Source organism: Castor canadensis, chromosome 3 (assembly GCF_047511655.1).
Source record: "Castor canadensis chromosome 3, mCasCan1.hap1v2, whole genome shotgun sequence".
NCBI classification, from domain to species: Eukaryota; Metazoa; Chordata; class Mammalia; order Rodentia; family Castoridae; genus Castor; species Castor canadensis.
In genome coordinates, this window is record NC_133388.1 from 16034248 (window position 1) to 16050095 (window position 15848).

At 38.5% G+C, this 15848-nt stretch overlaps 1 protein-coding gene across 1 annotated transcript in view; it reads left to right on the forward strand.

The window, feature by feature from the left end:
* Positions 1-15848, forward strand: part of Btbd7 (BTB domain containing 7) — a 94487-nt gene that overhangs the window by 59642 nt on the left and 18997 nt on the right. Inside the window, exons 4-5 of the mRNA XM_074067277.1 lie at positions 9230-9438; positions 11134-11209. Of these exons, the coding sequence (XP_073923378.1) occupies positions 9230-9438; positions 11134-11209 (285 nt within the window). The remainder of the gene's footprint in view (positions 1-9229; positions 9439-11133; positions 11210-15848) is intronic.

Here is a 15848-nt window from a genome sequence, read left to right on the forward strand (position 1 = left end):
GGGACTGTGAAAGAGAGAGTCAGGAAAAATGAGTATTGTCTCCAGGGAACTCCAGCCATACACCTGGTGCTGGGCAAGGACTAGTGTTGGTCAGCAGGCTGGGCTGCAGTTTGGAGGAAGAACTGATCACAGCAGAAAAGAAGCAAGGACAAGCCAGCACCCTTTGGCAGCTTTGCACCCACCACCTAGCTACAGTGACTTTTAGAGAGTAATGGGTCATGCCTCATGTCTGCCTTACAAGTCACATGTTTCTGTTTTAGCCAACTCCCAACTTTGAACCAACTCTAATTTGGGTAGAGATTGCAGGAAATAGCTCAAGCTTGTGCAAGTTGAAATATTACAAATCATTGCAATCTCCCTCTTCTCTCACCCACCCTAAATTTTTGTCCCTCTTTGCCAGTACTTCAGGAGGTCTAGGCAGCCTGCTGGATAGGGTGACCCTGGTCGTCATCACAGCGGTAGCTGAACTGGCTGAGCTCCTGTTTTCTTTATCTATAGTTGTTACAATTGCCAATGTTTGTTCCCATTGGTCAAAGAAACACCAGAATGTGCCCTACTTGAATCTCTTGAGCTTTCAGTGAGCGGCTTCTTGCTCCCACACACTCAAAATCCACACCTGCAAGGGGACCTGCCAGTGCACATAGGCATGTCTTGCAGAGATTTTTGTTGGTTTGTTTTGCTTTTGGGCAGTACTGGGGTTTGAACTTAGGGACTTGCACTTGCTAGGGAAGCGCTCTGTCACTTTGAGCTACACCTCTATCCCTTTTTACTTTGGGTTGTTTTTTGGATAGAGCCTCAACATTTTTTGCCTGGGGTTGGCCTAGATCTCAGTCCTCCTACCTAGACCTCCACGTAGCGTGACCACAGGCACGCAGCACCACGCCCAGGTTATTTGTAGAGATAGGGTCTTGACAACTTTTGCCCAGGCTGGCCTCAAATCATGATCCTCTCTATCTCCCCCTCCCACGTAGCTGGGATTAAAGGTGTGAGCCACTACACCCAGCCTTCAGATCCTTATAGCTCTGATATCCTTATAGCTCTGATATCCTTCCTATTAAATTTTGAAGCTGGGTGCCGGTTACTCATGCCTATAATCCTAGCTACTGAGGAGGCAGAGATCAGGAGGATAGAGGTTCTAAGTCAGCCAGAGCAAATAATTCATGAGATCCTATCTCGAAGATACCCAATACAAGAAAAGGGCTGGCAGAGTGACTCAAGTGGTAAGAGTGCTGCCTACCAAGCATGAGGCCCTGAGTTAAAACCCCAATGCCAACCAAAACAAACAAAAAAAACTTGAGACAGAGTTGGGCAGTCTGCCTACAGCTGCAGGAAATAGGATCTTTTTTTATACTGTGACCTGGAAGGCTTTGAAGAATGCCTAGAGTTGAGAGTTGCGAAGTTGAGCCTATAGTTTTGTGTTTTTGTGGTTTCTGAAGCTGTTAATGTAAAGCTAGCCAGCATCAGGACTTTACACTTCTTCACCTTCCATTTACACCTTATAGTAATCTGATTCTGGTGAAAACTGTTGGTTGTCATGCCCTACTGCATGCCAGGTTGTCACCTCCCCATTTATTAGGAGTTGGGGAAAAGAAGAGGTGGAGTTTTTTGCCATCTACCAGGGAATGATCTTGTTCTAGAACTCACTCAAGAATCTTGTTTTTCTTGTTTTCCAGGACTTTTTCTGTAACAAACTGTCATTGTCTGGGTATCTTTTCCCATTCCCCACCATCTGCCAAAAGCACAGCCCAAATCAGACTTGCGTGCAGAATGTTTATTTAATTAAGTATTGCCAAGAATGGGAGGGGATGAAGCTGGGAATGTGGAAGAACAGAATGAGAATGGGTCACTGAGCTAGTCCCCTGAACCAGGTTTAGGCTTCTTTTTCAGAATTGTCCTCCTCAGGAATAGTGAGGAGCATTTAAGTCGCAGTAACCAAGGACTGGCACAGCTTATTTATTTTTTAGCCCCATACATCCCACTCTTTGTTTTCTGCATTGGATCTGGAATTCTTGGTTTCCTTTTTAAAATAGATAAGTAGGGAGAATGTAATGATAGTGGTGTTTTAGAAAACTTAAACCTTTCAACAGTGTGCTCAGTGTGGATTGGAATACTGGAGGGAGAGAGACAATAGGAAGGAAGCTTTGCAGGAGTTGATGGAAGAGGTACTCAGAGTTTGAACAAAGGTAGTGTAAGAGGAAATGAAAAATAAAGAGGGTAATGAAAAAGTATTTTGAAGGACACATTGACTAGGTGTTGAAGTCAAAGGTGGGCAGGTAAGCATGGTCCAAAATTAATATTTCTAGCCTAGAGATAGGGTTGTATATAGACACATTGGCTTCTCAATAATCACTATAATCTTGGAAGCGCTTATAGATTATTTTAGTGTACACATGAGGAACTATGACTCACAGAGGGTTTTTGTTGTTGTTTTGTTATGAGACAGGTCTCACTGGGTAGCCCAAGCTAGATTTGAACTCACAATCCTCCTGCCTTTACCTCCCAAGTGCTGAAATCATATAATTATTATTTATCCAGCAGAGTATGTTTTGATCCAACATAGGCTAGTAAGAAAGTCAAGAGTTAGCAATACAAAGCCCATCTCTTTATCCTGCTTCCTGCTACTCTCACTTCTCTCTTGTTTCGTAATTCCTTTGTTAGGGATTCAGAATCAGTCATTATACAGGTTAGTAAAAAATAACTAAAGAAACTTTCCTTTAAGCTTGTTTGTACTTGAAATCTTATTTCTAGCTTTTAGTGCCATTGAAGAGTCACCATGCTGAGTGTAAGGCTAGCCCTGCTCTAAACTTGTGATATTGTTTTGTGTTGCATGGTGAGCTGTAATCTCTCTCCACTGTTCCTTTCCTTCTTCGTTCCTTCTTGCTTAGTCCTTCCTCCTCTTCCTATCCCAACCCCAGTATGAAACTCTAAATCTGGAACCTTAATATATTTCCTGATGGCCCAGGAGGCAATGAAAAGTTTCCCACTGGTTTAGTTAAACTGGTAGGAGAGCATGCCTACCTTAGGAATCAGATCTTAACATGTGTTAGAAAGCTGTCAAGTTTGAGGTTTATTTAGTTACCAGAACAGGAAAGGGAGGGAAAAAATTGATAATAAAAACAGAAAGTGATCCTATTTTATAACAGTAAAAGTCATTTGTGTTACTAAATTTTAAATTGGCTTTACTTCTTTATAGCTCAGCCTTGATCATTCATTCATATAGATTCTGTAGCTCAAATTTTTTTGCTCACACTAAAAAGTAGAAAGAAGCTGGGCACCTGAGCCTCACTTCTGTAATCCTAGCTACTCAAGAGGTAGAGATCACAAGGATCATGGTTCGAATCCAGCCCCAGGCAAATAGTTCAGGAGATCCTATTTCAAAAATACCCAAGACAAAACAGGGTTGGTGGAGTGGCTCAAGTATTAGAGTTGTTGCCTAGCAAGCATGGGGCCCTGAGTTCAAACCCTAGTACCACCAAAAAAAAAAAGTAGAAAGAAAATATTCTGGTGAAAGAAAATAAAAGAAAGTATTAAACAAGAAGTTGACTTCATGCTATCTACCAACCTCACAACAGCGTGGTTGAAAATCTGCTACCTGAACAGAGTGCTTTTTAATCCATTAAATGCCTTGGGTACAGGATTTGTTTTTATTTTTTCTTTTGGTTTGGTTGGGGGCAGGGATTGTTGTCATGGGTTTTATTTTTGTTTTTTTGCCATACTAAGGATTGAACTCAGGACAGGCATTCTACCACTTGAGTCACTCACTAGCCATTTTTGCATTGGTTATTTTTGAGATATAGTCTCTCGTTTATGCCTTGGCTGGGCTGGACTACAGTCCTCCTATTTGTGCTTCCCTGCTTAGCTGGGATGACAGGAGCATACCATTGTGCCCATCCATTGGTTAACATGAAGTCTCTTGAATTTTTTGCCAGAGATGGCCTTCAACTACAGTACTCCTGATCTCCACCTCTTAACTAGCCAGATTACAGGCTTGAACCCCTGCACCCCGCTGATTTGGGTTTCTTGAAACGGGGTCTTATTTGGTAGGCCAGGCTGGCCTCAAATTCACAATTCTCCTGCCTCAACTCCCTAAGTACTGGGACTGCAGGCATTTATCACTATGCCTGGCTGAGTTCTTTTATAAGAAAATTGTTACTAAAAGCATTTGAGTTCATCCAGAAGGTCATGTGGTTTACTTGTCAAATGTTATTATGTAACAGACACCCTGAGAACCTCAGTGGCATATGATAATGAACATTTACTTCTCACAAGTTTCCAGGGAAGCTGGGTCAGCTCTGGTGGCCTCTGTATCCACAAAGATGGCTTATTCCTGGTGCTGCTTGGAACCAACAAGCTAGCCATGGTGTGCTTTTCACGTGACCAAAGGCAAGATGGCAAGCCCAGCTCCTGAAAGAGGATGGGATTTGCCAGAGCAGTCCTGTTCAAAGTGTGTCCACATTGAGATAAGTACAGTAACTGAGAGTAAGCATATATAAACTTTTCTGGCAAGTTAATGTCACAATATTCAAGCAGCATTTTTGCTGAATTTTACTAAAGTACTGACCCATGACAGATTGGAAATTTATAAAGAAACAAAAACAAACAAACAAAAAATAACCTGTTCCTTGACCTGAGACAGTTTGAGACAGAATATATGACATTTTGCTCACTAGAAGTGAATATCTGCAAGTGGGCATTCTCATCTGTGCCTTGGTCTTGAGGAATTTGTGTTATTGTTACTTTGTTGCCAAGAATCTGACCATCTTTGTTACTAATAATACTTTTGGACCTATAAAATTGGAATGGCTGGATACTGATGGCTCATTCCTGTAATCCTAGCTACAGGGGAGACAGAGATCAGGAGGTTCATGTTTTGAAGCCTGCCTGGGCAAATAGTTCTTGAGACCCTAACTCAAAAATACCCAACCCAAAAAAGGTCTAGTAGAGTGGCTCAAGTGGAAGAGCTCCTACCTAGCAAGTGTGCATCCTTGAGTTTAAAGGATTGGTCCAAATGTAGCAGTAAAGTAGTAAAGTGGCACAGTGTGGAACCCTACTTGCTGGCTTTCCCATGCTAGCCTCCCTTCTACCTTGCTGCTGTACGTACGTTTTGAGTCTGTTTTTAACCTTGACAAAACGTAATCCTACACCATACACAAAAATGTTACTTTTGGCAAAATGGATAGATCACTTTTTAAAATGTACCTTTCTGCACTCCAGGGTTTTGATGTTGTTTGTTTTTGCCTGTTATCTTCCTTTTACATTTTTTAGTTAATGGTACGTTTGGTGTGTTTGTAAGATGCTTTTCTGCTTATGAGAGCAGTAGTTCAAGGTGAGTATTGAATAGTAGAAGACCTAGGATTGCAGGCATAAAAGTGGGGAGGGGAAGACTTCTTAGAAGGGAAGGGAAAGATTTGTGTTTGTATGACTTATGTTCTTCCTAGTTTGTTGACCTTGACAAGTTACTTAATTTTTGTCTTTGTTCTCGTTTTTTGTCTGTAAAGTGAAAGTAATAGAAATACAATCTTTCTCAGCTTCCTTAAGAAGCTGAGTTATTCTAAAATAAGCACATAACAGAGAGCTTGGCACATGTACATAAAAAGCTTTCAAAAATGTTAGCTATTATTATTACTTTTTTTTTGGACTGTACTAGGGTTTGAACTCCAAGGCCTCACCATTACTAGGCAAGTGATCTACCACTTGAGCCAGGCCCTCAGCCCTATTGTTTGTTTTTAATTGACTATCTGCAAAGTATCTGGCACTGTAGACTATAATGTCAGGCCTCTACCTAAAGGAATTTTTCATCTGGTGGAGGAGTCAGAGAAATTTATAAGAAAATTAAAATACAAGAGTTTAGTGCTATTAATAGAGAGAAATAGAGGGCAGCAGAGAAACTTTTAGGTAGGGCCTGACCCCTGACCTATGCTCTGGGGAGCAGGTTCAAGGTAAGCTCTTAAATTGAGCCAAGTCTTAAAGAAAGTGGAGGAGTTAAGGAGGAGAGTTATGAGCGTTTCAGAAAAATGGAGCAACATATACAAAGGTCTAGAGGTGAGGAGTTTGGCAGAATTGTAGGATATAACTGGTACGGCATCCAGAATATAGGAGATGAGCAAGGATAGGGTCCCAGAACAGGAAAGGGCCAGATCAAAAGACATACTTTGAATTTTATCTTGTTCGCAAGCTATTGAATAATTTGCTACAGAGTTATATGTAATTCCTGTTTTAAAAGATTCTGGAAACAGTGTAGAGAACAGATTTGAAGATAAAAGACTAGAAATAGGAATTTTAAGACTATTTCAATAGTGTAGGGAGAAAACATCAGATTCTGAAACAGTGTGGAGATTCTTTGGAGGAGATGGATTTAAAAGCATAATGAACAGCATCTGATAATAGATTGGATATGACTTTAGGAAAAGGAATAATAGAACTCAAGCTCCAGCTTTGATGGCCGTATAGATGTAGCCTACTTCTCCAAAATGGATTAAGAATGGAAGGAAGGCTAGATTTCACAAAGGAAACACATTGACTTTTGCACTTCAGGTATCTGGAATATGCATATGGAACTGTCTGGTGGAAGTGAGTAACTTTGGGTTGGAGCAATAATCTGAGAAGTCAGGGATGCAGTGGAAGGTAGATGACGTCACCAGTGGCCAAGAAAAAGAGCTATGTGTCCACAGCGCTCAGAATCAGGTTCTTCAGAACTTTTGAACGAGTGAAGAATACCAAGGGGACAGTCTTCTTTGGGTCTTATAACAACTAGGTGAGTTAGGAGATATAATTCCAGCTTTACAGATGAAAAGCTTCAGGCTCAAAGAGTTAAGTGATCTGCCCAAGGTGACTTTGCTACTCTGTGGCAGAGCTGAGATTTCAAGTCCAGTCTTATTTAAAGTCCATTTTTCCTACCATATTTTGCTTCTTTGCAACCTTAGAAGTTTAAATTTATGATTATGTTATCTTTTAATTCTGTTTCTTTACCTCTGCTGATACCCAGGTTTAGTGGAGTTATGACACATCCTTTCCTCTAATTTCCCCTGCTTCATTCTAGAAAATTGCCTTTCCTGTCATATTTACTCACCCTACTAAAGTCTACTCCAAAGTCCTCCCCTGGCTGCTGGATGAGGTCTGTCAGCTTGACACTCAAGGTTCACTATAAACTCATGAAGGCTTTTATGAACTTTTTCCATATTTCCCACTTCTCTTCACATATTCATGTCATTTATATACAGATCTCATTGTGGTCATCTCAGTGTTCCTTATAAGGATGGTGTTCTAATGTTTAGATTAAATAAATCTTGTATTTGCTCTGTTACCACTTTTCAAAAGTTATTTTATGTTTGTGATAGGAGAAGCGGGGATGTCTTCTGCCCTTTTCCTATCCAGTTTAAGGGTTCTGTGTACTCTGTCCCTAATTTGGAGCCAGCCTCTACTACTTTTCTAAAGGAATTTTTTTTTTTTTGAGGGGAGAGGGTGAGAGATTCTAATCATTATCAATTTCTTACTATTGAACTAGAATCTCTCTTCTTTTAATATCTGTTTATTTCCCAGGACTTGCCCTTGGAAAGCAGAAGTCAATTGCTTATCCTCTGCCTCATGAAGGCCCATCAGGCATACATAGAGCTCTTATTGACTCTCCAGGTTTCTCTTACATAAGCCAAATAACCCTATTTGTTTAAAGCTTTTCTTCTGTGAAAAGTCTCAAACTCTGCTATCCTCTTTTACCCTCCTCTGGGCACCCTGTGGTTTGATCAGTCCCCATCTAAAGCATGGAACCCAGAACAATACAAGAGAGCAGTGCAGCATTAGCCTCTGATGAGAACAGATAGTTATCCTTTAAAAGCCTGAGATTGCTTCATCTTTATAGCAGCAATGTTACATTTTACATTCATGGAGTTAAAATAACCAGATGTTACTTTACACAGGTGGTAGTTAAGCTAGCTTGCCTCTGTCATCTACTGTGTAGTTAATTTTCTTCAATCTTAAGTATAGAACTTTCTTCTTGTCCTAGTTATAGTTCAGCTTCATTTTTACTGATCTTTGTAGTCAATTATGTTGCTATGCATTGTATTATAACTGTGCTTCCCAGGTTTGGGTCTTCTGGAGACTTGAAGCATACATTCTACAACTTCATCCAAGTTCTTGATCAACATGGCATAGAGAGCTATTCCTCACTCTACCTTCCAAGTTAATGGTACTGCTTATGAATGGTTCTGTTAACCACCATTCTATCATCTACCTCATATCTGCAAGGATCTCATTTGTGTACCCAACACATTTTTATTTAGTGCCTACCATGTGCAGGAAGGTGCTAAAGATGTACCAAAGACAGCAATCCTTGTCTTATGCTAACAAACTAGCAGCATCATAAAACATTTTGTTAAATGCTTTCTGGAAATCAAGTTACACAATTATCTGTGATGTTTTTCCTTATTGGGTATCATATCAAAAAAGAAAAGGAAGGAGGCATTGCTTTATGTAGATGCCATATTGGCTACTAATGATCTTGTATCACTTGAACATAGACTCCCTCCCCCCACCTTTCTCTTTCCACCTTCCATGGCTTCACAAATAATTTGAACTTTGGAAGTCTCTGGATTTCATTTATGCATTTCTTTAGGCTATATCTTTTAATGTTCTGAGTTTATTAGAGAGCAGTCTGTAGCCATTTTATTTTATAGTATATTTTGTGAAGTATTTCTGTCCAACTTTAGCCATTTTCACTTCTACAGTCTTTGTTACTTGTATTTTAAATAATCTTTCCTAAAGCAAATACCTGACTCTCCTCAGATTTTCTTCTTTTCTTCTTTGAGTTCTTAAAATGCTATAGTTGCTTTCTCCAGGATCCTGGTTCTTTTCATTTAAACCACTTACTTCTTTTTCAGTTTGCCAGAATTAACCCCAGATGAACATTAGACTTTCATATGGCTACTCTGTTTTGTCTTTCTCCCACTGCTTACCTCTGTACTGTCTTACTCAGTTTATTGGATTTACACATAGATATTTATTTTCTTAAACAACTGAGACGGTTCTCTTTTTCGATAGATCCATTTCTGTAGGGCAGCAAATTTCCTATGACTATCATAATCTATTGCTATCCCATCCCACCAAGTCTTGGTGATTTCCATGAGATTTTATTTATCTCTTACTATTGCTACTTTTAAATATCGTGCCTAGCACACTGATGTTCAATAAGTAATATTTATGATTAATCTCAAGAAGTATTTGCCTTCTCTTTTAGGCTGTGAGGATATCATTGCTGAAAGCATCTCTTTAGATACCTTAATTGCCATCCTCAAGTGGAGCTCGCATCCATATGGCTCTAAGTGGGTGCACCGACAAGCTTTGCATTTCCTCTGTGAGGAATTGTCCCAAGTCATGACTTCGGATGTTTTTTATGAACTCAGCAAAGACCATCTGCTTACTGCTATCCAGTCTGACTACCTACAGGTAATCATTTATACACCTCTCAAATATGTCATTCATATGTGCACCAAGAAACTCATCTGTACTCTATCACTCTTCTATCTAGTGTAGGGCAGGGATAAAGAAACAGGCTGTGATCATTCCACCCAGGAATGCCCTCCATTTTTATACAATAAAGGCTTTTTTTTAGGGGGAGGGGGTCCTGGGGTTTGAACTCAGGGCCTCACACTTATTAGGCAGGTACTCTACCACTTGAGCCACTTCATCAGCCCTTTTTTGTGTTGGTATTTTTGAGATAGGGTCTTGCAAACTATTTGCCTGGCTGTCCTTGAACCACAATAATCCTGATTTCTTCCTTCCGAGCAAGGATACAAGCTTGAGCCACCAGTGCCCGACATGAGTCAACATTGCAAACAAGCCCAGGACCTAACCAACTACACCCAAAAGAGGTTGAGGCAGTGGGCAAGGTTAGAAGTACATCCCAACAGTGATTTTCTTGGCTTCCATTAATGTATACTCACTATAATAGTGTTTTGTGGTAGAATATGAGACTTAGATTTGTAAACTGTAGCTTAAGCAACATGAAGTAAGAATAGTACTCAGTTCCTGATCTACTTAACTGATATAAAAACTCAGTGCATGTGCTCTGCCAAAGTAGAGCAATTTTTTCAACTACTTGGGGTCAGGGCATGTGACGTTTTTTATTTATTTTTGTTTTGTTTGAGACAGGGTCTTTCTGAGTAGCCTTGACTACTGGGATTACAGGCTGTACCACTTATTTTTAGTCAGAAGTGGATTTTAGTAAATTCTTATGTCCTTGATCTTATGGCAACCTAATTTGGTAATTTAAATTAATAATAGACTTTAAATATTGTGAATTTTAAGTTTAATTTTTTATATTAGCTGTATGAATTTTATACTAAAAACTGTTCAGTAGTTTTAAACCTATGGAGACATAAATCCATTGAGCCATTTCCTATGCCTTTGTGTATGAACTAGATAAATAATAGAATGTTATCATCTCAGTCAGAAAGTGCAATGAAAATTAAACTTAGCATGTGTGTTTTTCTGTCAGCCTTGCTTTGATTGTAATGTAAATGTTACACTCAAGCGTGGTTTATGGTGGATCTTTGTTCAATGACCCTGTTTTGCTCTCTGAGCAAGAATGGATGCTTTATGTTTATGGGAGTTAAAATTTGTCAGTTTTCTCGGGTGACTGTCTTTAGGAGCTTTACCTTCCTTTTAGAAAGTAAAAACCTAGGGTGCTCTCCAGGCACCTTAGGTTTGCTGTAAGATTTTAAATAAAGTACAGAGTAACAAGGGGTACATTGCCATTTCACAAATTGTGCTTCAAGGGTCCCTTACTAACCTGGAAAATGCCTTGTGGAGAGGTAATCTCTTCTTCCATGACAAATAGCCATTCTTGTTTTTCCCGTCTCTGCTAGAGGCAGTAATCACTCCATATCACTGTGCTTTTACTTTCCTGTGTTTATCTCCATCTTGTCTCTAAAATATTTTAAGGCAGCTATGTTAGAAACCATTTAGTAAGATAAAAATAAATTTAAAATGGAGACTGCAGATTGAACTCTAAAATTTTAAATTGCCAGTGTAAAGAGGGAAACATGGTAAGTTGCATTCTATATTTATATTATGACCCAGAAGAAGTCACTAACGAAGTTAACCATTTATCTAATTTCACTAAAACCTTTATTATTATAGGCAAGTGAGCAAGATATCCTTAAATATCTGATTAAATGGGGAGAACATCAGTTGATGAAAAGAATAGCAGACAGAGGTAAGTTCAGAAAATTAGCTGTGCCACTCAGCTTGTGTAAGTTTTCAGTGTTTTTATGTTCCCAGAAGCTTACTGAAATGCACACTGTACACCAGTGTTGGAAATAGACACAACTGACTGGTGTAAATAGAGTTTACTAGGGAAGGGTATAGGTTGTTAAAATAAATACATCAGAAAATTTTGCTTCGTGATTGTAAAAGCCTATTTTTTATTCTGTTTTTATGTGCTTAATACATGTTAAGTAATTTATGGGGGTAGTGGATGAAAAATTCCATGGAATGATTAAAGTATTACAAAAGCATGTTGTTGATAAAGTGTTCTACAATAAGTGTTGATGATTATACAGCAATACTGAATATACTAAAAGTCACTGAATTTCATACTTTAAAATGGTTATAATGGTGAATGTTATGTGTTTGCATTTTACCTCAAATAATAGGGGCTGGGTGGTGAATGAAATAGTTGTGGCTTATTTTTAAACATAGGGGTTAAGGATGTAGTAAAGTGGTAGAGCGGTTACCTAGCTTATATGCAAGGCTGTGGGTTCAATCACTAGCACAGCAAAAAATATAAATAAATAAAAAATAAAACTTTTTTTTTTATGAAAGAAAGCTGGGTTCTTATGGTTAATGCCTATAATCCTAGCTTCTTGGGAGACTGAGATCAGGAGGATTGTGGTTCAGAGCCAGCCCAAGAAAGTAGTTCTTATGACTTCCATCTCCAAAATAACTGGAGCAGAATGGTCTAGAGGTGTGGCTCAAGTGGTAGAATGCCTGCTTTGCAAATGTGAAGCCCTGAGTTCAAACCCCTGTCCTGCCCAAAAAAAAAAAAAGTTGTGGAAGATTAAAGAGAATATTTTTTAATAACCTTCAGCTGGGGTTGCTGCAGAAACAAGAGTACTGTCATACATAGACTGGGTTTTTGGCTTTGGAAATATGTGTCTTGTGTGTGAAAGACCACCCACTGATCTTCCCCTGTACAGTGTCATATTCCTCAATATATTGAACCCAAATTGAAAAGTTTCAATTACAAAAATTATCCTTTTCCTGTTCTCAATATTTTATTTATATATAATTTGTATACTATTAAGTTTACCTGTTTAAGTTAGGGCTTACTCCTATAATCCTAGCTACTCGGGAGACAGAGATCTGGAGAATCTCAGTTTGAGGGCAGTCTGGGCAAGTAGTTCTCAAGATCCTATCTTGAAAATACCCAACACCAAAAAGGGCTAAGGGGATGGCTCAAGTGGTAGAGAGCCTGTCTAGCAAGTGTGAGGCCCTCAGTTCAAACCCGGTACCTCCCCCAACTGTTTAAAGTATTCAAATTAGTGACTTTCAATACATTTACAGAGTTCCATCACTTTTTTTTTAAATTTTGGTTTTTCTTCAGTACTGAGGTTTGAACTCAGAGCCTACACCTTTGAAGGTTTTTTTCCGAGGTAAATTCTCGTGAACTATTTGCCTGGGCTGGCTTTGTACCACTATCCTCCTGATCTCTGCCTCCTGAATAGCTAGATTTACAGGTATAAGCCTATGGCACCCAGCTTGATTTTTGTTTTTCTGAGAATAGAGTCTGACTATGTAGCAAGACAACTCACGTTTGTCCTGACCTTAAACTTGTGATCTTCCTACCTCAGTCTCCCAAGTGCTGGAACTACCATTGTGTGCTTAAAAAAAAAAAAAAAAAAAAAATCACACATACTCTAACACATACAAATCTTCTTCTACCATTAAACCTCTCTCTCTCTCTCTCTCTCTCTCTCTCTCTCTCTCTCTCTCTCTCTCTCTCTCTCTCTCACTTTCTCTCTGTTTTTTTTTGGGGGGGGGGTTGTTGTTCTTTTGTTTTGTCTTTTGTGTAGTACTGGGGTTTGAACTCAGAGTCATTTTTGCCTGGTGGTGGCCTCAGACCAAGATCCTCCTACCTACTCTTCCATGTAGCTGGGATTTTTGAGCATGCCACCATGCCTGGCTTATTAGTTGAAATGGGGGTCTCGCTAATTTTTTGCATGAGCTAGCCTCCTGAGTAGCTGAGTCTGCAGAAATGAGCCACTACACCTGACCAAACCTTCTTAATAATGTACTTTTAATATGCTTCTACCCAAGCACTAGGAAAAGCAGTGCTCCTATTTTATTTCTGCTAATTTACTTTTCTGTGGCCTGTAGAAGTCTTTAGCAGTTTTCAGATTTGAAATGTTTTAACTATAAAAACCAGTATAGCACTGAAGGTGTGGCTCAAGCAGTAAATTACTTGCTTTGCAAGTAGTATGCCCTGAGTTCAAATCCCAGTACAGCAAAAAAGTAAAAGTACAATTAATTCAGAAAGCTTTTCAAATGCCCATATATAATCTGTTCTCATTTGAAAATTCTATATTTGCAAATTTATCTACTTAATTTAAAAATTCATATTCATGGCCCTTTAAGGGTATCCATGGTAAAGTAAATAAATAAATAAACTTGAGTCATCCACCAAAGCACATTCCCAGCTAAAGTTGAACAAGGTGCTGATACTTTGCCTCCTTTCATATCTACTATAAACAAGTGTTCTTTTCACAGTCTGCTTAGTGCCCTTGTTCACATTTTTGTATTTTTTTTTTAGGGATCTAGGTTTAAAATGCTTCCCCAAGCATAGTGCTAAAGTGTTATGTTGTTTTCCTGAATGCAAGAAGGTTGTGATGTGCCTTATGAAGAAAATAATGTGTATTAGATAAGCTTTATTCAGGGATGAGCTACAGTGCTGTTGGCCATGAGTGTGGTGTGAGTGAATAAACAGTATATATTAAATAAGGTGTCTTTAAGCAGAAACACATAAAACAAAGATATAGCTTGGTCAGTTGACAAAAGTATTGTGCCTAAAGCTTCACAGGAACCTAACTCTGTTAGGTTGCTAGAAGCAAAAAAATTACTTGTGTGAACTTTGTAGAACATAACTGCCATAGGTAACTGTATAATCATCATAGACCATTGACCTATTCATTGATGTAAGGGTGGTAATGATGAAAGGACATACGGTGGTCAAATAATGAGTATCCTTAAGAAATAAGAAGGAAGCTAAGCAAACCAGGCCACAACTTTGTTTTCAGCCACCTCTTATGTAAACAGCTCTGTCCTTACCTGTTACATATTTGGGAGTCTCATTTAAGATTTCGTATGAAAACAAAATGGCAGTACTTGAAGAAAAAAAATTTTGAGCATAGAAGTATGGTTCAGTGGTAGAGCACTTGCCTAGCATGCCTGAGGCCTTGAGTTTGATCTCAGAACCAAAAAAAAAAATATATATATATATATGCAGCTTATGTAAGTATAAAGCCAAATCATAGCAAACAAGAAAAAAACTCTTTTTCCACACAGCTGCAACAATTTTTGTTTTGAATGACTCCAGAAAATACTCAAAAATGCTATTATATATGCAATAAATACATATATATATGTGTATCACCTAAAGAAGATGTCAGTTTGCTTATAGAGTATTTGTAAAAGTCCAGCATTTATATTCATGAATGAAGATCTTACTCAGTGTTACTAATTTTACGAAAAAAATATAATCCCCTAGATTAAAGACATGGTTAAAATTTCCAAAATTACATGATTTTTCTTTCTACCTCAGTATATGTAATGTATATGATATTTGTATACACACATATATATATATACATACATATATCATCTTCCTTTCATTAATACCCAATGAAGAAAACATTCTTTGCTCTGGACAATGAACATAAATTACATGTCACAGATCAAAGGGTGTACCTATATATAATAACATTCCATGTTACAGAAATTTAGACTTTCATAAAAATCTTGGGAAGGGTGGCACTACTGGGGTTTAAACTCAGCACCTCACACTTGCTAGGCAGGAGCTCTAACTCTTGAGCCACACTGCCCCTACACACACACACGCGCACACACACACACACACGCTTTTTTTTTTTCTTTTTAGTTATTTTTCAGACACACACACACACACACACACACACACACACACACACACGCTTTTTTTTTTTAGTTATTTTTCAGATAGGATCTTGTAGTTTTGCCTGGAGATGGCCTCAGGCCATGATCCTCCTGCCATTTTTCCTGCAGTGCTGGGATCATAGATATGTACCCCCACACCCAGCTTGTTAGTTGAGATGGGTGGGCTCTCACTAACTTTTTGTTCAGGCTGGCCTTGAACTGCCATTGTACCATTGTCCACTTTCCAAGTTTCTGGGATTGCAGGTGAGAACCATTGTGCCCAGCCTGTAAGAATTTTAAAGTTAGATAGAATGTACATTATATTTTACTCCTTTGATGAAATGTTGTTACATTGCTGTTAAACATGTAGCCTGATGAGCAAACTGATAAGCAATAATGATCAGAAATAACATATTCTCTGCAGTGCTGTTACTATACTGAAAACTGGTGACAAATGTAAAATAGCTGAAGAAAAGCCCTTGGCCAAACTAGGTGTTAATAAGTTGTCATCTTTCCTACTTTGAGTTAGTGTGTAGAAAAGAATCTTTTATTCTTTAATACAAAGCAGTCATAAAAGAATATTATTGTGGTGTAGGCACCATGCTTTTTCTTTGTCCAAATAAACTCCTATGACAGAAAAAAATTTGACTAACAGCCCTTATTAAAACTATCTCTTACATACATAG